Source organism: Diadema antillarum, unplaced genomic scaffold, assembly GCF_040938485.1.
Source record: "Diadema antillarum isolate AM-2024a unplaced genomic scaffold, OU_Dant_1.0 seq00001291_RagTag, whole genome shotgun sequence".
NCBI lineage: Eukaryota > Metazoa > Echinodermata > Echinoidea > Diadematoida > Diadematidae > Diadema > Diadema antillarum.
Window position 1 is genome coordinate 56511 of NW_027272070.1, and position 24042 is coordinate 80552.

Genomic DNA, 24042 nt, shown 5'->3' on the forward strand with positions numbered 1-24042 from the left:
CTGTAGCTTCTGTTAACCATAAAGTGGAAATGACAAAGTTGGAGTATCACCTTTTTAGCCTCGGTTTAAATGTGAATCTGTTTCCCAAATCATTTCTTACACTCTTGTATACACTAAAAATCCCTAGCATTATCATGTTTAGCTATTTTGTGTCCTCTCCTAATGATATAGCTGAGTCTCTGCAGCATGTTTCACAAAGATGTATCTGCAAAATGTGATTACCAGCAGCTGGTAAATTTGTGATTATAATTTGTACTCATTGTTCGAGCAGGACCGGGATGACTAAAAGAAATGACACAAGATGTTGTCAAACCCGTGGAAGAAAAACACCATTCATGCCGTGTGTAAAAGCTAGCCAAATATTGCAATGGGACAAACCTTTAAAAGCCTTAAACCAGAACTTCACTGGTATGTTTACATAGGAAATTTCATACCTTATGCAGGCATTCCCATTTTTGTTACTAATTGTGATTCAGAGCAAGAAATTATGACAAACTAGAGAAGCACTCTGAGAGCGCAGACCTCCGCCAAGCATGCAGCCCATTTCCACCCGCACTGATCTTGTTCTTCCACAGAGATCAGTGATTTCCACCCATACGTACTGCATTGTGTGCTGAAAGCCGCCCGATTTCCCAATATAGAAGCCTTTGTTACATCATAAACCCTCAGCTGCATGGCGCGCCTCGCCCTAGCAGAAACTAGAGCGCGTGCTTTAATGCGCGCATGCAAACCTCAACTACGCGCAGTCTGAACTCCCAAGTTCATTGACCCTACCTGCCATAATATCAAAAATCCTTCATAAATTCCCCCAAAATTCTCAGATCACTACCAAAAGTTAATCGTTTCTTACTTGTGTCTCATTCTCAACCTTTCCTGCAAGTTTCATTTCAATCCGTTCACTACTTTTTGAGTTATTTTGCACATGGACAAACAAACAAACTAACTAACGAACTAACAAACCAACGGTAACGAAAACATAACCTTCCCCCTTGGCGGAGGTAATGAGTAAACATACACTTGGGGTACCCCTGCATAGTGCACTCATAGGACAGGGGCTTTACTATGTGTCTGAATGTGCTGTTCCCAGATTAGGCTTGATCTGACGAAACCTTATCTTTGGGTTCAATCTCAGGATGGGCATTGTTCCCAAATGGATCACTGAAATTATCTCATAAGACCGATTGATCCCCAAATGGTTCCTAGGGCTTGATGGGGCAAGTCTCCAAATACACTGCCCAGGGCTGAAATATGCCATGGGCATATCAAGGGATAGTCCATTCAAGTTTTTACCTAACCCTAATCAGGCCGGGCTTTTTTGGCTATGCTAAGACCAGAGGGGGGGGGGGGATCTCGGCCATCAGAGGTGCAATTGTGACAAAATTGGCATGCGTGACACCCACGTCATAATCTACAAGATTGTGCCAATGTGTAAAAATAATCAGGTTTTTATGACTTTCATGACAGAGCGCTGTTTTCCATGGGAAATGTACAAAAAATCACAAAATCGTGCCCGTTTTGGGGCGACATGGCATTACAAAAAATGGGCGTGGCTTCGTAAAAATATGCGTGGACGTTGCAAATTTGGTCTCAAAAGTTGCGTGAGACTTGAACAAAGAAAGTCATGAAGCCTCGCGACAAGGTCTTCTCGCGTTACAGAATTATAGCGCGAAACATCGAGGGGGGGGGGCAGAATCCCCCCCGGGCCCCTTTACAGCTAAGAGAGGGGCAAAAACTAAACTCTTTCAGGATGAAGGGTGTTATGGAAATGAGGATGGCATCCAAACATGCCAATCTGTATCTATTTTTATTCTTCATTTAGCTGCATAATAAAATCAGTCTGTGCGTGAGGCTTGTCCCCGCTTGTCCAGTTTATCATAGCTGCAGTTATCCAAGCTCTCATGATATATGAAACCACAAAAATAGAAAATATCATTCTGAGAAGCACCATCTGTCTATACTTTTCTGTAAATGTAAATGATTTGAATGCACCAGCTTAAACTGTGACAAGACATGCACCTAGCCACAAAATGAGTTAATATTGTTCACAAGTGGCCTGTAGGCAAGGCTGAAAAAATGCTCAAGACGCACAAACTTTAAAACCTTTGCCGCATTGCTTGGGAACCAGTACATGCTGACTCCACGGACATTACATGGTGAGAATGCCACACTCATTTCCAGCTATGATGCACTGTGTTTTCAAGCTAGAATCCCAGCAAAGTTTCGTAGGTGAACATGATCATTTTTTATCAATTCTCAGTAAACACCAAACATCCACCATCTACAGGCACTCATACAGCTGCAGACACAGACACATACACAGACACTACACAGACACATGCTTACTATGCAGCACCAGTAGAGAGACTTTGCAAAGGTGTAGGACTATTACACCTGCCTGTAGTGTAATACACACCACACTTTTACAGGTTACTGACTGAGCAACGTGGTGACTTGAACCCTCCCATCCATAGATCCACTCAGGCATACACCGGTGTTCAGGGATGTACACCAGTCTACACTGACCACTGGTGTCCGGTGTCCCAAGATGGTCAGCATCCTCTGCATGCCAACAATCTTGTGCAGCTGTGTAAAGAAAAGACAGTAGAGGGGTTCAACAACCATAATGATCTTATCATATAACACCATCATCTGGTGTATCACACTGACAAGTTTACACACAGGATTTAATGTGAGAAAGTTGGTGTGAGATGTAAACAAGATTCAATAGAGCCTAGTGTGTGAAATGCATATGTGTTTTGGTATTACCAGTACCTACAAATTTGTATGAGGCATCACACAATCTGTGTCCTGCACAATCTTGTGTTTGGATGTTTGTGTGCATGTGTCAATGTCCTACTGTATGCGTATGTCTTTGTTTTCATTGCTGTCTCTGTCCTTCTCCCTATCCCTTTTTCCAGAGACTCCAACTCTCCCGCGTTCGACGGGAGATCTCCCGCCGAAAGCCCATTTTCGCAAAATCTCCCATTCTCCTGCTTGAGATTCAATTTCTCCTGCCCTGGCTTTGTGTCTCCCATTGGAAAGGATTTCTTACATATTTCTATCGTATGTTGAAAAATAAGCCTTAGATAGCACCACAGAGCATCTAGAACCCATGACAGCTGTAAAGGAATTTCGCGCTTCACGCACATCAACTTGGAATCTCCCGTTTGTTAGGGGTTTCAAGCAGGAGAATCTCCAGATTAGAAGGTGCCTGGGGTTGGAGTCTCTGTTTTTCTGTATCTTTATCTCTCATAATTTTGCATATAACTGCATGATATATCAATTTACTGTGGTACACTACGGGCACACTAGCAACAAATTCTACACTTCTAAAGATGTGCCCCTACAGTTTCAAAATTGCAATGATATTTGTATTTACGTATATTGTTTGCGGGAAATAAATGTCATTGAACCTCAAACCTGAAACCTGTGTGTAGTTTTTCACTCTACTCTCAAGTAATGAAGTCGTATTGGTTAAAGTATCAGGGGAAGAAGGTTATAGAAAGACTGCCTCATGTCAAAGGTAATACTGCTTTTGGAAGCTCTAAGCTAAAACAAACCTGCGAATAAAGGACCAAATAAATAAACAAAAGTAAGCAAATTCATGAACAAATATTGAACAGAATGACTAAACTAATACACGAATACATAACAAATTCATCAATAATTGATGAATGAAGAGAAAACTACAAGAACATATAAGAAATTTGTACAGATGAATCAATAGGTAGATGAAGGAATAAAGATACAAAGAAAGGTTATGACTGCCTCAATTGATAAATATGACTCATGATTCCAGTCTCACCTTATAGATGACTCCACCGTGGGGGGCACACGTCAGTACGTACTTGCCGCTAGTGTCGAAGGCGAACAGCTTTCCCCGCGGGTTCTGCTGCTGCCGGTAGCCGCCGAACCCGGAGACGACGAAGGGTCCCGTGGCGCCGTCGTGAATCGACAGCTCCTTCAGCTTCTCACCCACTTTGTTTATACTCCACTGGGCAAACTGGTGGATTGGTGGCACAGAATAGTGATGAGTTATAAATTATAAAACCTTTGACCCATCAAGTTTTCAGAACCATATTTCTTTGGTTTGGCACTGCATTTTCATGATTATAATTTCATAATTTCTTCGTAATATTTCACAAGGCACAGTGAGAAATCATCTTCCATTTGAGCCCTATTTTGTTCATGTACCATCGTTTATCCAAGTTTCAGAGTAATCAAAAGCCTCTACATTGCTGCAGTTGCAACTGATCCTTCTATTGGCAACAAACTTGAGAAAAATTAAAGTTCATGTTTTCCTCTCAAATTGGTAATTTTTTTTTTGATCCCATGAAGATTAAATGCATTTAACCATGTTCATGTAATTTTTCTCCAATGCAGGACATGCAGTGAAATTTACATTTGCCAACTTTAATGACAAAATAATTTCTGCAGCCAAACTATCCCAAAACTTAAAATAAGCTTCTTGTCCATTTAATTTTTACTCTCTTTGAGTTTACTGAAATGTCGATGGCATAGTTGAAGGAGGCTTGTGTGAGGCTAGCCAGACATAGAAACACCCATTGTTAATAAAAGTGGACTGCATGTATTTGGATACATTAAGTAACAACTGGTGATTTGCCTCTTCCTGGGTTCAAGGGGGGGGGGGGGGATATCGGTAGATTTCACTGAACATATCAGCAAATGCTGAACCATTCTTCATACCACAAATGATCTGCCAACAGAAATGATATGCCAAACTACAATGTATAACTTATCTTCAGTATTCAACATGCAACTTTCTGATGGGTTAAGCCAGTGAGGGATGGAGTGTTTTTTAAAGCTAAGGGTTCAAACAGTGCTGCAACTGCAAGGGATTACACAAGGTTTGCCCATAAAACTGGATCTCACCTTGCCATCAGATCCCATACTGTACACTGACGTCTCGTCTGGACTGAACTGGGCTGCATACACCTGACCCTTGTGCGCTCTCCAGCTAAGCAGACACTCACGCCTCTGGATGTCTGAACGAGAACATTTACACCAAACAAAACATCAAAACTTTTGTTACACCTGACCAGTGCCACTCTTCCTTGGCAAACACTCATATCTCTGAAAGAAAATATCTACTCCAAACAAAACACCAAACTTTTGCTACACCGGACCTGTGTGCAATCACTCTCCTGTTTAGCAGACATACTCACATTTTCAAATGCCCGACAGAAAACATTTACACCACACAAAACACCTAACTCTTGTCATACATGACCCTTGTGTACTCTCTGGCTGTGATGACATTTACATCTTTGAATGTCTGACTGAAATACCTTACAGCAAACTTTCTTTACACCTGACCAATGTGCACCCTTCAGGTATGCCGATACTTTTGTTTTCAAGACACCGAACAAAACACTAAAACTTTTATTACACCACTTGCTATGATTCCCCACAGTGAGCAACATCTACGGCCAAAAATATGTTTACACAAGGAAGTTAACAAGCCATTAACTGCATGAAAACGTGCATATATCAAGTTGATCACTTATGATTTCTAAAGTGGAGCAGAATCCCTTTTCCTACAGTGGTTTGAGACTATGTCCACATGCAATGATTGTTGTTACTACAGCAGTAGTTGGGCAACAATTACTGGTAATCAGCTGGGAGTATTGTCTATATTGTTGTAGTCAGATCATCTAACATAGCTACTCAGACCTATTTTTTTTTTGTAACAAGATCTCAGAATACCTAGCAACATACTGATATCTTTAGTTTCACTGACCGAATAATCTGACCATTCCATCAGCTGCCCCTGTGACGAGGAGGTTGCCGTTGTGGTTGTAGGACGTACAGTTGACACAGCCCGCACTTTTGGTGAGAGGTAGTTCGCTCTGGAATGGAGGATGTCAAAATTAACTTTTTAAACAAAATTCCATCTTTGAGGTGTGGTGGGCATGAATTTGTGAGTTCTTCATAACAAGGTGAAACTTGTGAAAGACAAACATTTTCCAGACTAAAGGTACAATGTTGTATGTTACACTAACCCTCACAGCACTGTTGGGTCCATGGTCACATATGATGGCATGCTCTATCTACTAATTGGCACAGATGTTCTAAATCTAACCATCAATGAATGTGGCTTACATGAGCCTGTGAATCCACATTTCACAACAATGGTCTTTATATGGGAATGTCTGCTACATCTCAGCAAGATGATCAATGTCGCAATGCAAATTTTCATTAGTCTGGTTATTGTTTGTGGTGGTGTTTTGTTTTGCTCTGTTTCATTACATACTTATGGGGTTGGTTCATCAAATACGAGGGAAATTGCATGGCAAGTTACTGAATGGTCTCTGTCTGGGATAGTCAGCTACATCTCAGCAGGATGATAAATTTCACAAGGAACATTTTTGTTTGTCTCATTTTTGTCAGTAGTAGCCTTTTGTTTTGCTTTGTTTTATTATGTAATTGAGGGAGTAGTTCACCTAATACTAGGGAAATTACATGGCAAGTTACTGCAAAATACATTAATGTATACATTGCAAAGGTTAACAATGGAAACCCAGACTTGACTTGAGACAAAGGCCCCCAAAATGAGATCACTTTCACGCACCTGTAGCTTAAGGGTCTTGAGGTCCCAGCTGGTCAGTTTGCATGTTCCGTGTAAGGGTGACCCGGGTTTACTGAGGTCAGTACCCCAGTCTGCCACCTGGCTGGCCGATGAACAGACGAAGGCTGACCCACTCGGGTTGCAGGCCGTTGAGACCACCCTGACCACAAATGGGTTATTAACACATTTTTTACTCGAGTGCTTTATACAGTATATCCCCCCAAATAAATTACAATTGGATTTCCACATTGATAACCCCCAATATGATTAAACTATGTAAATGCTAATTCAGGGTCTTAAGATATAACATCTTAGCTCTATTTTGCAGAAAACCCCATTCAATTTGGGTAGGTGGTCACAGCGAAATGTGGATTGTTACAAAGCATGTCATGGGTCTGATTCTTACAAGTTTAGCATTTGAATGCTTTTGGAACTGCTAATTAATGTGTGAACACAATGGACAGAACTTGGAGGGAAGGGATTCCTGACATGGTCTACAAAACTCCTTATTTCTCTTTGACCACTGAAGCAAATCGAATGGGGTTTTCTGTGAGATGTGGCAAATGAGTTATAGTTTCATATCCTGAAATTGTACTTGGATCGGTTCACCATTTTTAAAGTTATCATAATGGAGGAACCCGTTGTAATTTTTTCGGGGACAACGGTATGATGAATACTAAAAAAGTATGTGCTGTGTATTAACCCTTTGATGCTCGTGGTAAATAGCAGATCTCCTCAGCCCTCCTTTTTCATTGTGTTTGAGTATGACACAAGAATTTACAGCAATGTGAACGTCAGACCGAATGTTTAAATTTGCGTACAATAAACACATTCAGCACAAATGCCCATGCCAAGAGTTGTCCGTGATGTGTCAGTACAGAGAATATGAGAATCAAAACATGCAAATAGAATCATGCTGCATTACTTTGGTTGTTTACTTCATGAAAACACATTAAAGGAGCTTGACATACAGGTATATGGGCTAAAAACAACAGAAAATGTACATTTTGATTACCCAGATCACTATGACAACATACAAGGCCAAGGCATATTTTATTACTTTTCACTGTTCCAGCATTTCATTAGTAATGAATTCTCAGATACAAAGTCGGAGATACTGCATATAAAGTAATCACAGTCACTGTCAAAAGCTTTCTAGACGCATAACACATCAAGTTTAGTCTTTCACATAAATTTCTGTCACACACACATTTTCAGCTTCAAAGAATTCTAAATAGATCAATGCAGCTGATTTTACTTTGTCATCATGCTACCTGAAAAAGCTTTTTCAAAACTCTCATCTGATTGGTTGAAGGTAAGGTGCCAACTTCTTTTTGAACGACCTAATGAAAATTTCTGTACCTTATCTGCCTACTTATACCAAATCATTGGCTAAAGAAGTCCATCCACATGGGAACCAAACACAATAAATGAGAATAACAAGGTGCTAACACAATCTCGCAGACTTAGTCAACCACATTTTCTGCCAGCTGTCTTACCACTCTCCATGGCAGTATCAATCTGATGAAGGACACTGTTAATGTTTGAAAGTAGTTGACACCAAATTGAAAGAATTCAATCCAATTTTGTACAGAGGAGATTTTAGCCAGCTATGAAGACAGCGTCAAGAGATCTTTACCTTGGGAATGAAGAGTCTATTTCAGCTTCTTTTATGAGCTTCTTCCCTTCACAGTCATAGAGCTTCACGGAGCCAACAGAACTTCCTAGCAAAAGCTGGTAATCAAAACACAAGGTCAATAATCACGTATAAGTCACTGCAAAGTGAAAACAGATTGTGAAACATCTCAGTGAAAAGCAAAGTACACTAACTAAATTTAGGGAACGTTACAAAATGGAAACTGTCCCAATGATTTGGCATTCCCTCTAAAAGAGTGCCTGTGCTCTTTTTGAAATAAGTTAATCATCAATACATCGTTGTTGGTTTTTTATCAATTGTTTTGTTTGTTTGTTTGATTTTTTACTGAAATACTGCCCAGGTTTGCCGAAAGCACTTCCATTATTTTATTGCTATTATTATTGTTTTTTGTTGTTGTTTTTTTGACTGGGACTCTTTCCTTACCCATGTTCTACACTGGCAGTGTTCATGCTTTTAACCAAAACAAGTCATTCTGTAATAAGATCATAACATAATTCCTTTACAACAGAATAAATGACACAGCACTGTAGTACTCAGGCCCTTCAAAAACATTATGAGGGATTGTACTTCTGCATGCAAGGTTACATACATCTAACCTATACTGCTTACATTTTCATGTTACTGTACTTTACATACCATAGCAGATGTACAAATTCCTTTTTAAAAAAAAGAAAAGGAAAAAAATGTACAAATTCCTTTAAAAAAAAAGAAAAGGGAAAAAATATACATCACCCTTTGAAAACTCTCAAAATGTTTGTCAAGGCATATTGAGTGGTGTACGAAGAAATATAGAGTGAAAAGTCAAGTCTGATGGACTAACCCTTTTTGTGCCAGGGACTTTGGACAGTGTGTACAATGCTATGGGGTTTTCTGTGCCAATCCGCACTCCAAGCGCTCAATGGGTTCAAGGAAATAAACTTACCATTCTGTCTGATTTGGAGACCCACTCCAGTGAAAGTAAAGGTGACTTAAACATGATGGTTGTGGTGGTGAGAGGATTGGGTGTGGTCTTCCAAACTCTGCAATACACACAATAAAGGAAGACATGGGCATGCTTTTTCGTGTTAATCATTTTTTCAAAAATTTATCAAAATGGACTTCAGCATCCACTACGAAGTAGTCTATTGATATATTTTTATTTCTACGTAGAAGCAAAATGACAAGCACTGACTTTACACATTGCAAGGTGAAGATATGAAAATGGCACTTTCTAGGACAAATTTGATGAGGTTGGTCAAACTACAAAATGTAACGAGACATGAAAACTCGTCACATTGAGGACGAGTTAGGTGATACGCTTGTAGTCATCAGATGACGGTCATCTGTGATCGACAAGAAAAGAATGTGATATAGGCACCTTGAAGTTATATTGAGCGTGCATGTGAAACCGTTTCTGTAACCACTCGGCCACGGGTCATCCACAGAAATGGTAAGACAAAAACACAACAACAATGTATAGATATAACAGGGGGAAAGTCAATGCCCACTCAACTAACGTGGCCGTGTGAACATCTATTGCATTGCTAGACGGAAAAACGGCCTTGTAACGACTGAGGTCGCTATGCCATTTCTGGCAACTTGGGAAAAATACGTCCCGCAGACATAAAACCTATAATTGGCTGGTTTTGATACCTTGCCTTTAATCACAATTTTCAGTGTAATGACGTCATCAAATTACAAAACAATGACATCGTCTTGAAAGACAATTGTTCAAAGTACAACACCTCAGTCGTCGTCATTACATACTATGATCGGTTTGACAAAGTCAACCTGCAAAATTTTGCTGCAGTCGAAGCAATGTGGTCTCCAACACACAAAAAAGAGGGATATGGCGTGTGTGTGTGTCTGTGTGTGTGTATAGGTGCGTTTATATACGAACGTGATTTCTACATGGACGAATATGTAATACAAAATTGAAGAAAAAAAAAGTAAAATAGCTAAGTATTTTGTTTCGTGATCTTGTGGGGTTCGAACCCGCAACCTCACGTCTCTGAGACGTCGACTTTATCCACTCGGCCATACGTCTCGACGAGAAAATATGGGGAACGTAAACTTATGTATGTGAAAGATACATGAGGAATCGTTTTGTCCACATTCCATTTTCATTTTCAGTTTTAAACTGCAAAATTGTCAATCTGATGAGAAGATTTCAAAGAATAAAATGCATGATTACTGCAGCTTATTGTCTCAGCTACAACATACTAAAGTTTCAGAGGAAATGAAGCAAAATCAGCTGAGATAAAGGTGCTTAAACGTTGTTAAGTCAATGCATGGTTTAAAAAAAAATCACCTCCCATAGACAATACACGTAAACTTGTCCGATTTTGCGTCTTTACCTTTAATCACAATTTAAGGTATGATGACGTCATCAAATATCAAAAGCATGACATGGACTTAAAAGGCAAATGTTCAAAGTACAACATATCTGAATTTGGGATAATATTGAGCTTAAACAACAGAGATACGAGCAAATGAATGTCAGAAACAGTACCTTAAAAAAATTAATTCCACTTTTTTGATTTCAGATGACAATATGATGACGTCATAATGTATTTATGGAAATAATGATACTTGAAACGTTATGTCCAATTTATATGCTTTTGTAATATGCAATAAAAACATAGGGTCACCTGACGTTTTAAAGAGCTATGGCGAAATAAATAAAGACATGTTTTTTCACTATATTTGCACATAGATGCGCACGCCAAATTTCAACTTTGATGCCAGTGCATTGCTTTGTTATTTGTCAGAATCGATCAGAAATCAATGGATATTGTTACTCAAAGTATCAGGAATCCAAATCAGTCAAAAAAAGTGCATTTTCATGTTACTGACGCGCTAAAACGCGCGGACGGACGCGCACGCGCAAAATTGTTTGAAACGCTTAAAATTGTCTGAAACTTCGAGATTTCCCATTGGAAAGTTGTTTTGAGCCTTTTAAAAGTTTGACGCGCGCTTACGCGTCCTAGATGACGTCCTAGGTAATTAGCATCAGAGAAAGAAAGATAGAGCGTGACCTGAACTTTATGTCCACAAAAAATGATACAGAAATGACCTTTAGTTATGAAGTTATGATCGATCATGTAACATGGTCCGAAAATCACAAAATGGCGCCTAGATGACGTCATAGAGACGTTACTGTCATGAAAACCTTATTGTGGCTAGATATTGTCATGAGACATGTTGACTGAAAATGTCATGTTACTCCGTAATGTCATTCTTGAGATATTGACGACACAAAATGTGGCAGAAAGAAAGAAGAATAAGAAAAAAGACAGATTTTGACAATCACAATAGGTGATACGCTAAAAGCGTATCACCTAATTAAACAAAGGGAAAATCTACATGTACCTTTGACATTTTCAGATAGAGAAAGGAAATTGATAACTTTAGTCTTACAAATTTTACCTGATTTCTACTTTTCAAACTTATACACAAACACAAACATTAACATCCTATCCCACACACAGCCTTACACACACTCACCAGATAAAGACACAAATGCTCTTTATAAACTGTTTAAAAGAGAGAAAATAACACAGACACAGACACACAGATAGAATGAGGTGCACATACAGGCACAGACCAATATAGACACAGTCACAGACAGAAATCAACACAGCCTCAGACACATGCACAGACACAGGCACAGATACTGTACAGATATGGGTACAGACATAGCCTCAGCCTCAGACACATGCACAGACACAGGCACAGATACTGTACAGATATGGGTACAGACATAGCCTCAGCGACAGACACATATGCAGACACAGACAGGGACAAAACAGAGACAGACATCTCACAACAGACTCATATCACTCACTTGACCACGCCATCGATGTCCATGCTGGCCACACTGGTGGACGACGGTGAGAAGCGGCTGTGGGTGATGGAGGAATGGTGCTCTGTGTACTCATCTTGGCTGAGGATGAGGAAGGTGCCAAGGCTGTCTTCTGCACCTGTTACATACAACAGAGGGCACTATGACTTACTTGGGAATAGAGCACATGGTTTACAATACACAACGTTTGCTCCTGCGACAAGTGCTCTGTTCTTATTTTCTCCAAAGACGTAGGGTTAGAGTTAGGGTTGCAAGGGATTTTAGGTTTGGTTTCCAGAGCAGAGAACACTAACAAATCTTAGCTTGACTAAACAATGGTTCCCAGAGCAAAGAGAAAATCTTTCAAATTCCCTACATGCGGAGTACTTGTGAAGTTATCATGTCTACAGTGAAAACCTTCATATAATAACAATTTCCACATGTTACATTTTAACTTTTTGATAACCCTGAGGCTACAACCATTACAATCATCTCACCTGGTAGCTGATTTGTGCTGGTCTTTGTTGTCATGTTGGACAGCTTCAGTTGTTCAGATGAACTCTGACCCCCGTCACCTTTGCTGAAGGATGTAACCTCCACTTCTTCATGATGATTGCTGAAGGGGGTGCAGTATTTTAGTGGCATTAGAAATGACACATAACATTGTTGCTTGTCAGAATGTTCTTTTCTTTATAACACCATCAGTATCGTTTTAGATTGGCTGGCCAAGTTTTAAAACTGTCTGTTCCTAAAACTCATAAATACATTAACTACTTCATCTTTTGTCTTCTATATTTATAGAGATGTGATTGTCTATGTCAATGTTAGAAAAAACATGAAATAAGCATCATTTATGCTGTATAAAACTTATTCCCAAAATCTACTTTATAGAGATATTCAATGTGATATGAACATTGCCATTTATTTGATTTGAGTGACAGAGTGCAGAGCCACGTAATGCTCAGAAAATGCCCATTCTTCTGCCATAAAATGTTAAAGGACAAGTTCACCTTCATAGACATGTGGGTTGAGTGAATGCAGCAATATTAGTAGAGCAAATCATTGAGAGTTAGAGGAAAATCGGACAATCCGTTCAAAAGTTATGAATTTTTGAAGTTCCTGCTCACTCAAGGCTGGATGAGAAGACTACTATAGCTTGTGATGTCACATGAGTACAACGAGATAAAGAAAGAATAAAGAAAATTCAACATATTTTCACTTTTCTCGCATAACAAAAGAACACTTGACTTCTCTCTTTCAGAAGGCAGGGGGAATAATATTACCCTTAACATATGTCAGTAACAAGTCGAATAAATGTGCACTTTATTCAAAAAGTAAAGTTTGGTGAAATTCTCTTTTTATTTTCTTTATATGGTTGTACGCATATGACATCATACACTGTAGTAGTCTTCTCATCCAGCAGTGACTACGCAGATATTTTAAAAATTCATAGCTTTTGAGCGGATTGTCCGATTTTCCCCAAACTTTCACTGATGTGTTCTGCTAATATTGCTGCATTCACTCAATCCACATGTATATGAAGGTGGACTTGTCCTTTAAGTTTTGTGAATATTACAGCAAGTTTCCATCATTTTACCTATGATGGTATTTTTTTAATCTACACAATGTATTGTTATCATTCCAATAGTTTTACTTCTGGTGCTCTTTTTTTTAATCTACATGCATTGTTACTATCCTAATGGCACACAACATTTACTGAAAAAGAAATGACTTATTCAACAGGGATTAATTTTTCACTATGATGTATATCATGTAAGATAATACAGGAACAAAACTCTTGATCTCATAATTTTTTTTTTAAACTCTCTAGAGGGATTTAGATAAGCCACATAGGATAGCATACACTTATCATACCTTGGTTCTCTTTTTAAAGAACTAGTGTCATCATGGAAACTTATTGTCTCATTGAACATAGATCTGACATCTCATTTTTCCCACTTAGGTAGAGAACATGGTATAATAATGAGAAAAATGAACACCAGAGGGGAAAAAAAGTGCTTTCTTTGCAACTGATTGACAAATTGCCCTACATCAACGTAAATAAGCACTGAATTGGTCAGTGTAATGATAAAAAATCATGGGCGTACGTACTCGAGCAGGATTCGAACCTATGACCTCCTGATCTCCGGACAGGCGTCAACTCGGAGTACGTATGCCCATGATTTTTTATCATGGCTACTACAAAAACATCAATTCAGTGCTTATTTATGTCGATGTAGGGCAATTTGTCAATCAGTTGCAATGAAAAACATCTCGACGGAAAAATTTCATGTATTTGAATAATGCGCTTGTGAGTTTATTTTGCAACACTGTGGCAAAGAATAAGAACAAGAACACCCTACAATTGAGGCACTGATCACACCAATCTGAACTTGCTCTCACCTTCCTGAAACTTGACCTTGAGGTCTCTCAGTCTGCTTCGGAGATTGCGTCTGTTGCTGAGACCTGGAGAAAAGTTCTTTTCTCTCTTTGTCGTATGCCAGCTGCTGCTGCTGCTGCCTTAGCTTGACCTACACGATTACAATAAATATGCAAGAGTAGAAACTCATCTGTATTGGGATAAATCTATTCTGAAATCAGTGTGAAACTTTTGATCTCAATACGCACTGTTTACCTAAGGAATTTTCAGCCGTCAATGTTACAGCCTTTATCAGCTCTTTGACCCACTTATCGACCATCACATGATCAAGATGAATACGGTTCAGTCTAAATTTCAAGATGTATACTACTGAAAGTATCAAGCTAGACAACATAAAATGCTTGAATGTGATTCAAAAATGTTTTCTTCATCATGTATTGAAGAGTACTCCACCTTAAAGGACAAGTTCACCTTCATAGACATGTGGGTTGAGTGAATGCAGCAATATTAGTAGAACACATCAATGAGAGTTTGGGGAAAATCGGACAATCCGTTCAAAAGTTATGAATTTTTGAAGTTTCTGCTTAGTAACGGCTGGATGAGAAGACTACTATAGCTTGTGATGTCATATGAGTACAATTAGATAAAGAAAGTATAAAGAAAATTCAAGATATTCTCACTTTTCTCACATATTAAAAGAACGCTCGACTTCTCTCGTTCAGAAGTCAGGGGGAATAGTATTACCCCTAACATAAGTCAGTAACAAGTCGAAGAAATGTGCACTTTATTCAAAAAGTCAAGTTTTGTGAAATTCTCTTTTTATTTTCCTTCTATCGTTGTAGGCATGTGACATCATACACTGTAGTAGTCTTCTCCTCCAGCAGTGTTTGCACAGATATTTAAAAAATTCATAACTTTTGAACGGATTGTCTGATTTTCCCCAAACTTTCACTGATGTGTTCTACTAATATTATTGCCTTCACTCAATCCACATGTATATGAAGGTGGACTTGTCCTTTAATCGTAAAAGTGCAAGCGTGCAGTATGATTCATTGAAAGGCATATCATACAGCAGGGCTCCACACTAACTTTTTTATTTGGTGGCCCGATGGGGCCACCAAATATATCAATTTCAAAATTTTGGTGGCCCGAGAGAAAAATTTGGTGACCCCTCAAAAACAATAAAAAACATTAAAATTCCTTTTTTTTTTTGATGAGTCAAAAACTTAACCCTAACTAGGCCGGGGGGACGTTCCGCGCGATGTACATGTATCGCAATCGCAAAAAGCTATCGCCGCGAAGTTCCATGACTTTTTTCTTTCGAGTCTCCCGCATCTTTTGACACCAAATTTGCGACGCCCGGGCGCGCGGTTCCGAAGTTACATATAAATATGTACGTGCAAGTCAGACCCAAAATCGCTCATTTATTTGATTTGAGTGACTGGGCCTGGGAGGCCCCCCCCCCCCCCCCGCCTCTATCAACTACCTTAGTTTAGTTAGGGTTAAGTTTTATCATAGTAAGAATTGGAAGCTGGACATATCTACTCATAAATAAACCTCAACAAACTCGCAACACTCACTCTCAGGCACTCATTCAGTCCTTTTCATCCATCCTTTAAACAAATTTAACTGCTGAATGGTAAGACTAAGTATAAATATTCATCACCAGGCACATGGGTTGCAAAATCTTAACACAAATAAATGACACTTTTCAAAAAATATTGGTGGCCCGAGGCGGCCACCAAATTTGCCCTTTTTAAAAAATTTGGTGGCCCGACTTTCATTTTTGGTGGCCCCAGGCCACCAGGCCACCGTTAGTGTGGAGCCCAGCATACAGGCACAGACTGGAAATGTCTGCAATTTGCAATTTGTTCTGTGTGAAGCTAGGAACTGCTGAAGATCAATGCAAATGAGTTAATGACAGTTATCATCTGAGATGAAGACCTGTTTCTTCCAGCAACTTTGATGTACAATTATGTGTGACGCATTGTGGGAGCGGGGCGCCTTTGACTGTTTCTATGGGTAAATGGTGCTATCTAAATGTTATCATCATCATCATCATCATTGTAATACTTCAAAGCATCATCATCATTTTAATCATCATCGTATCACTATGACAACGGCGGCAGCAATAACAATAACCATCCATTCATAACACAGTGGAGACAGGCTGGAGACGGCCAATGTGTGACTTTCTAAAGACCATATTACCTGGTTACAGTGGCACAATTTTTATTTCTTTTTCTTTTGGGAATGGGGGGTTGGGAGGGAGTGCTCTCTTCTGAACAAACTTACGCAAATGCTATAAGAATAGATGTCCACAGAATAAGATTAGATGGTAATGCTAGTTTAATACATATATCTTTTTTAATTTGTTTATTCTTTTTAAGAGAACAAAAGAGAAGAACAGAGTCTGAGATGGTAGTGAAAGTCAATTATACTAACCTGAGATTGGGTTGATGTCTTGGTTGATTGCTGAGATGCTAAAGATGGAGATGAACTCGCAAACTCAACTTTCTTTCCTCCGCCTCCTCCTCCACCACCACTACCACCACTGACTCCTCCATCCTTGGTCCTGCTCGTCTGGTTCTGGCCAGAATGGTCCGGGTCCTTCTTGGGGCCCAGGAGGGCTGAGAAGGCCCCCCTCACTGCTGGTGGGACGGAGGGGGTGGAGGGCAGGAGGGACTTCCGGCCCGGGTTGGGGGAGGGGGCTTTCTTGGAACCCTTAAAGGCACTCTTAAGCTGATTGGTCTGCACTTCACTTTGAGGGGAATAATAACCATAAAATTTGTCAAAACAAAATTTGACTTATTTCCTGCAGCAGCTGAACACAAACATGCAATCAAATGTTTTTCAAGAGGCCATACTCTGACAGAAACTATAAAGTGGGTCACTGAAGACAGACAGACTTCATACAGAGGTCTATAGGTTTGAAGGGCATCACATTTGGATAAAATACCCACAGGAATGTACTACGGCAGGATTGAAAACACATTCCATAATCTGCAAAAGTATTCTATTGCTTTCCATTTAATCCTCCATTCAATCAATACATTGTATTTCCATAATTTCTTAATATCTGATAAATATCTATTGATTTACCACTTCCACAATAACTTTCTCATGCAATCTTTGCATCTTTCACCTTACAGCTGTTAACTTCCAAGAGGAAGTCTTCCCAGTAGTGGTCACTGCTATGTTTAAAGTGAAATGTAATTGGTTGAGGTATAGTTCTTTCACGTTTTATCATATGGAAGGTGTTAAGTTAAATGTCAGAAAAACATAGTAACAGCTGTAGTTGCCACTTATAAAAGAGGTGTATCACTGCTAAAACAGAGCAATATGTACAGTTAAAGATGTGAACTCAAATTTTTACCATTCCACTCAATTTGGTCAAATTTCTTACCACAATAACTCACCCTATTGAAATACTGGAGTGATCTGATCCATCAGGTACAGTGAGACTGGACTCAGTTCTCTCCTGCAGTGACAGCTGCTTCACCTATTATTAAAAAGCAAGAAAAACTCACTGAGAATTCATGTGTCTCTTTTTCTGCATTGAGCAAAGCCTCCATAATGCATCCATGAACAGAGGCATAACAAAATGGCAAAATATGTGAAATAATGACATCATCATTAACATTTTATGTAAAAGACACAAAAACAAGTTAACCTTTGATTTTGACTTGATACCACAGTTTTACCTGATTTAGGAGTCGTTGGTGTAGATCAGCCACTACTCATTAATGGCCACATAAAATTCCCCAATATGTAAAAAACCAGTGCAGAAGCAATCATAATCACACACAACAGCTATCGGTCAAAAGCAGCCACCTCAAGTGACCATATTCCCTTCATAAGTTTCTTAGTGCATGTGACAAGTAACAATGATGCAACTGTCGTCACCGGGTACAGAATAAGAGACCAACTTCCTGAAGAACATGGGCCAACAACAGCATGCAAAAAAGGGCAGATATTCATATTACACAGTACTTCTGTAGCCTTCAGCTAATGAGTGAAAACTGCATTTCAGTCAACAATGAGAAACCTGTGCATTTCAATTGATACATGAATAAACTGTATCCATTTTATATCACTCTGTATCTCCGGTGCACACACACACACACACACACACACACACACACACAAATGTCCACACTGAGCAAAATTCCTAGCCTCTGCATGACTTTCTAAAGCATGCATAAATAGGTCTGGCCATCATGATGCTGTCCATAAAGTTACCTCTCTAGAAAGGTCACTCTCATGCCCTCCTTTGAGTGGCCTTTCTGTACAGATTTATCTATTGCTCAGAACACATTTGGAAACAATCATTCTATCAATATGACTATTCCTCAGACATCATGATCAGTTAATCTTGCTTAGTTTCTGTGAGTTTCTTAATTAAGCACAAACATGACAAGAAGATGATGAAATAATGAAAATCTGAGACAAACTGAAAAAGAGAAGAATACTCGCCTGTTCTTGCAATCTGCCAACTTGCTCCTGGTAGCGCCCAACCTGGTCCTGAAGTTTGCTGACTTGGTCCTGTAGCTTGGTAACTTCATCTTGGAGCTTACCTCTGTCTTCTTGGAGCTCCACAATCTTCTGATGCTCAGTGTCGAAACTCAGAAGAATGGGCAAGGGTGCAACAGCAGTCAAGGGTCGTGAATTTTTAAACTCTTGAGAACATTTATGGATCAAATACATTTTAGGGAGAACATGGATGTATGCTTTGTGAATTCGAGAATCTCAATAAAAAAAAAATCACCTTAAAAGATAATGCTTGGAGGTGTTTGCATTATTTTGATTAAGAAGAACTGACAGTCATGTCAAATCCTCTTTTTCCTACAGTGAAAAAATAGAAATGAGCATCAATATGTGTTGCACCACACAAATTATAAATGGCTATCATATTCATACTCTTCAGGAGTACATGCAAAGTTTCCCATTTTTTAAAAACAGATTCATAGAGAAGAAATCAGAACAGTTTTTTGTAAAATTATTGTATATTGTAATAATGTTGAAAGCACAGTTGAAAATTCTCATGGAGAAGTGGGTTCTTACTACTCAATCATTGACAAATATGGTTTCAAAATTCTCCATATTCATACCAACAGAACAGAACAGACTTATGAGACCATGACATCAATCCTCATCTAATCACACTGGTTACCGAGGCCAACATAATTGTAAAAAAAAAAGAAGAAGTGACACTTTCCTATGTTTCATTACTCGACTGTGCTGCTTGTTTGACTGCATTATTTCGTCCAAGTCAACATGCACATTGCACATGGAGTGGGGTGTCCCTTTAAGGTTGATGTCTCGTCTCTCCCTGTCCCGCGTTGCCCCCCCTCCCCGCCCTGCCCCGCCCTGCCCCACCCCGCCCCGCCCTGCCCTGCCCTGCCCTGCCCTGCCCTAATGCATGTCAAAGGATATGCATGGAGTGGAAGATGATGCTGAGAAAGTTGTGGAGCGATATCTTGAGCGTCTCTTCCCACTGCTTGGTGAAGTACAGGGTGAACGTTGGACTCTGCTCTGGGCTCTTCAGGTACGGCAACACTGTTGAGGGAAGGTACAAAGAAGTAAGGTGTAACAAAGAAGGGGCGTGGCAGCTACTGTAAAATGAGGAATGTTCGCATGCATTTTAATTTCGAGAATATCGCGAGAGCAGAGTTTCGCGAAATTAAAAAGGACGCTAAAGATCTTGTCTATACTTTATGCATTGAATGTTAGAGGCAACTTACAAAAAATTCATGCTGGGAATAAGGCCGTCGTCGGCTACCATTCATGAAAATTTCATGCCACGAAAATATTGTGTTTTACAGTACGTGGATAAATAAACAGAACAAACAAGCATGCTTGTAGTAACAACTGTTTGATTTGGTCCAAGTGTCCAACCCAAACTCATTTCCACTATTCATTGTCTCATCCTACTTACCGAACCATTCTTTCCACTCCGGCTGATTCTGCAGCTCCGGCACCAACTTGTCAAAGAAGTCATTGACTTTGTCTCCACGATTTGATTGCACAGCGTTCACCACATACAGCCTAGGATACACATATAAAACACATTATAAGAGAAATTATTCTAGTGATAAACCCTACATTTCTTCACCTTTTTATCCTGACTTACAACAACAACAACAAAAATCATTACGATACATATTGATATCCACAGAAAAATAATCTCTATTAACTAACATACACGTTTTGCATTACAGAGTAGCCTTCCAAACTTGCTCTACTAGTGCAGTGTCCAACCCCTCCATAGGTAAAAATCCCCTCAGTTCTTCAAACACATCCCACAAGAGTAGACTCACGTTCAACACAACCCAAAATACCATTGAACATGCATAGTTTTCTACTTGAAGATCAATCACTTTGTCTACATATATCAAGCAGAACTATTTTGTCATCCCTATTTGGTATATCAAATTTCTCTTCACAATGTGTTCATTTGCACAGATATCTGCAACTGCACACCAGAAGTGTCTTACTCTCACAATGTGCACACTATCTGTCTTTTAGTCCACTATCCTATCAATCAACAAGATACTAAAAGAGTGTAAGTTTCACTTTCAGATATCATTCTATCAGCATTCAATATCTGCTATTCATAATTATCTACCAAGTCATCCCTTGTCACATTGAAAGCTGTAGTAATTCAAAACTAAATAACTGCAAGACCTTTTCCAGCTCGAAGCTTTTGCAAGAGATCTCTTAAATATTAGGTATGAATGCAACAGTGCTCTCTCTTTAAACATGCGAATCTGAATTCTTACACATGTAGGTGTAATTTTAACCCTCTTTTATCTAAATAACCAATTGCAAAACACAGCAAATGTTAATGAAATGCATATAGTGGTATAATCAATTAATTACAGAAAGCAATGTAATGAACCTGATCAGTGTGACTGCAAGCTATCCTAGTGCTCATGGATTGAAGAGTCTGCTTGGGTGCTCATTATTTATATGTTGCTGCAATACCGTATGATATTGTCACTGACCTCATAATTTTCTACTTCGGGTATTTTTTGTGCTCATTTCTGAGCAATCATATTTGATCCTTTCTCCCTCCCTCCCCCCCCCCCCCCCCCCCATAAATTGATGTGGCTTAGTGAATAAGACCGAGGGCTCTCTTTCTTGAGGATTCAAGGTTCCATCCTCATTGGCCAGTCCTCTGGAAAGGACTTGCAACAGTCTGTTTTGCAGTTCCTTGTTTATCAGCATTTAATCCTTTACCAAGTAGCCGTGCATAAAAACAAAAACAAACTTAAATAATACAGTGTACTCTTGTTATAACAAACACTGTTGAATAACATATTTGTTACAAAGAAGTTAAAATTCAGGTCCAAAAATTATTATCTAAACGTCTTTTTACACTTTATTGCTCAGCTATAAAAAAATTTCACTATGATAAAAGAAAACTGCTAGTCCCGATGACTTCCTCATAATGAGAGTCACCTGTACAAAACCTCGAACTCCAGCTACCTGATGCAAATGATTCAAACAGAAACCCAAATGTCAGAAGCTACACTGACCTCAGGATGCTGATGCGCAGTTTGTTGACGTTGTGGGCGTGGGTGTGTTCTAGGTGGGAGAACACCCTCCTCTCAAGGTGGTCCCAATAGGACTTGAGGCCTGACAGGTCATAGGTCGATATAAATCCAAGCAGCTGATCAAGAATCTTGTCTGCCTGCAGGCCATAGGAACAACAGAACAGGAAAGAAAATTCTCATTATTTATCAGTCTACATCAAACAAGTCCTGGAATAGCAGCAAGCAGGCTGAAAAACACATCAACTTTTACATTGAATATACAATGTACAGTCAACCTTGCCTAAGTCCAAGCTATTTGGATTAAAGAAATACAATAAAGCTTCAACTTCCAATAAAATTTGACTTATGAGGGATTAAAATAAGTGGAATATAAGGAAAAGAGGTCTTGAAAAGACCTTCAACTTTATAGGCAATTATTCGATTCATGCAAGGTCGACTTAAGCAAAGTCGACAATACCATCATGCATACAGTTAAACGCTTTCGTTCTGGAATGAATAATGTAAAAGTTTTTTCAACCCACCTACAATGTATGTGCTAATGTGGTGGTATGACAGGGAGGCATTTAATATCAAGCTGTACATAATATCCTCTTGTTTGAATATATTTGGGATTGTTTGATTATGGCAATTATGGGAAAAATTACAGCTTTTCATAAATGATAAAATTCACTTTGACCAAAAAAAAAACCCTTCACAAATACATTTATAATGCAATTCTTAGAAATAAATGAGCTAAACCTACTAAAAAAAGAATCTTCCACCTTGATGCCTCTGTTTATTACACTATACACTTCTAAGTAAATCCAGTTTCTTTCACAATGTCATTTTATATGCCTACTACACCACTAAAAAAAGGAAAATATTACTGGTATATAAACAATGTTATCATTGATTTGGAAACTGCACTCTAAAGAGATGAAAATGTTCAAAGTGCAAAGAAAGTTTTTGTGCTCAGTTTTTGCTCAATTCTTTCCTTTCAGCTTCTGTTAGTAATTGAACTATTGGATCTGGCGTCACAAAACTCTAAAAACACTGTCCATGTATTTTATATTACAGTCTGCCATGGTACTTTCAGTGCTTGTTCATCCTCTAAAATTTTATCTAATATGTAGAAAGGTGATCTTCTGAAAACATTGAATTACCATACCTACAGTGTTTCTAACCTAAGGTACAAAACCAAATAGTTGAGAGAATTCAAACAGGGTTACACGCAATATCTTTCCCTCCAAAAAGAGAGATTACCCGAAATGCTTTGTCTTTGTCGTTCTTCAACTCTGCGTCAAAACTCTTGAGAGTACTTGTCAAACCTCTGTAGAGCATATAGTCTCTGATCAGTTCATCCATGCGTTGAACCGCTTCCGACATGTTGGAGATGACCAGTATCTACATGTATCTACTGCTCCACCAGTGATGTTTGCCACATTCATGAATGTGATTATCGCTATGAAATTCAAAGGTCTGTCATGACTCATTCAGCATTATTTGATATCACAGCATCAGCGTGCAGTTTTAATATGGTAGTCCAGTAATATGGATGAATGAAAGATAACAGTCTGAGCTGAGCCAATCAGCTGAGACTACTAAGAAGAGAAAACTTGCAGAAATATTTCTCTGTTGCTTGAAAGGGTCACTCTTGCATGCTGTGAAAACAGCTTGCCAAGCTCACAACCTGTTGAAAAGAAGGCTGGAATCCACTTCGGTAGCTTGCTTGAATCCCATTCAGAGAGCAGGAGAATAAGAACATCAAAGGTCCTGGATCAATGGTATCATCAGATGGTACAACAAGTCAAGCGTGGCTTGCTCTGACTCCCCTTCCTCATCAGCAGTATGTCAGGGGGCGTCGGATATGTTTTTCCACCGTTCTGCACTTGGCCACCCCCAGCTCGTACTTATGTTGCGTGCATGGCACAATAGACCGTTCGTAGCTCTATGCTATGCAAACGAGGGACTAGAAATCTACTACCAATATCTAGTCAGTGTGACGATAATGATTTGATGCAAACATGTAGATTATCTCAAGATGATGGAGATCGT

General features: G+C 39.1%; 1 protein-coding gene across 1 annotated transcript; it reads right to left on the reverse strand.

The window, feature by feature from the left end:
* Positions 1-1859: 1859 nt before the first annotated feature.
* On the reverse strand, positions 1860-24042 carry LOC139707964 (WD repeat-containing protein 91-like). Its single transcript, XM_071619955.1, has 17 exons — positions 23251-24042; positions 21991-22145; positions 20388-20497; positions 19886-20008; positions 18947-19092; positions 17869-17951; positions 16895-17210; positions 14473-14600; positions 12567-12685; positions 12073-12208; positions 9169-9265; positions 8229-8323; positions 6593-6749; positions 5762-5870; positions 4894-5006; positions 3806-4003; positions 1860-2583 (listed from the first exon to the last, which is right to left on the reverse strand). Exons 1-17 carry the CDS (start codon positions 23371-23373, stop codon positions 2428-2430), a joined length of 2364 nt encoding a protein of 787 aa, XP_071476056.1. The 5' UTR covers positions 23374-24042; the 3' UTR covers positions 1860-2427.

Coding starts and splice junctions, on each gene's coding strand:
- LOC139707964 (XM_071619955.1), bottom strand. CDS start 23,373: ATGTCGGAAGCGGTTCAACGCATGGATGAACTGATCAGAGACTATATG. Junction 22,146..23,250: donor ACAAAGACAAAGCATTTCGG/GTAATCTCTCTT, acceptor TATGGCCTGCAG/GCAGACAAGATTCTTGATCA. Junction 14,601..16,894: donor AGACATCAACCCAATCTCAG/GTTAGTATAATT, acceptor GTAATCGTGTAG/GTCAAGCTAAGGCAGCAGCA.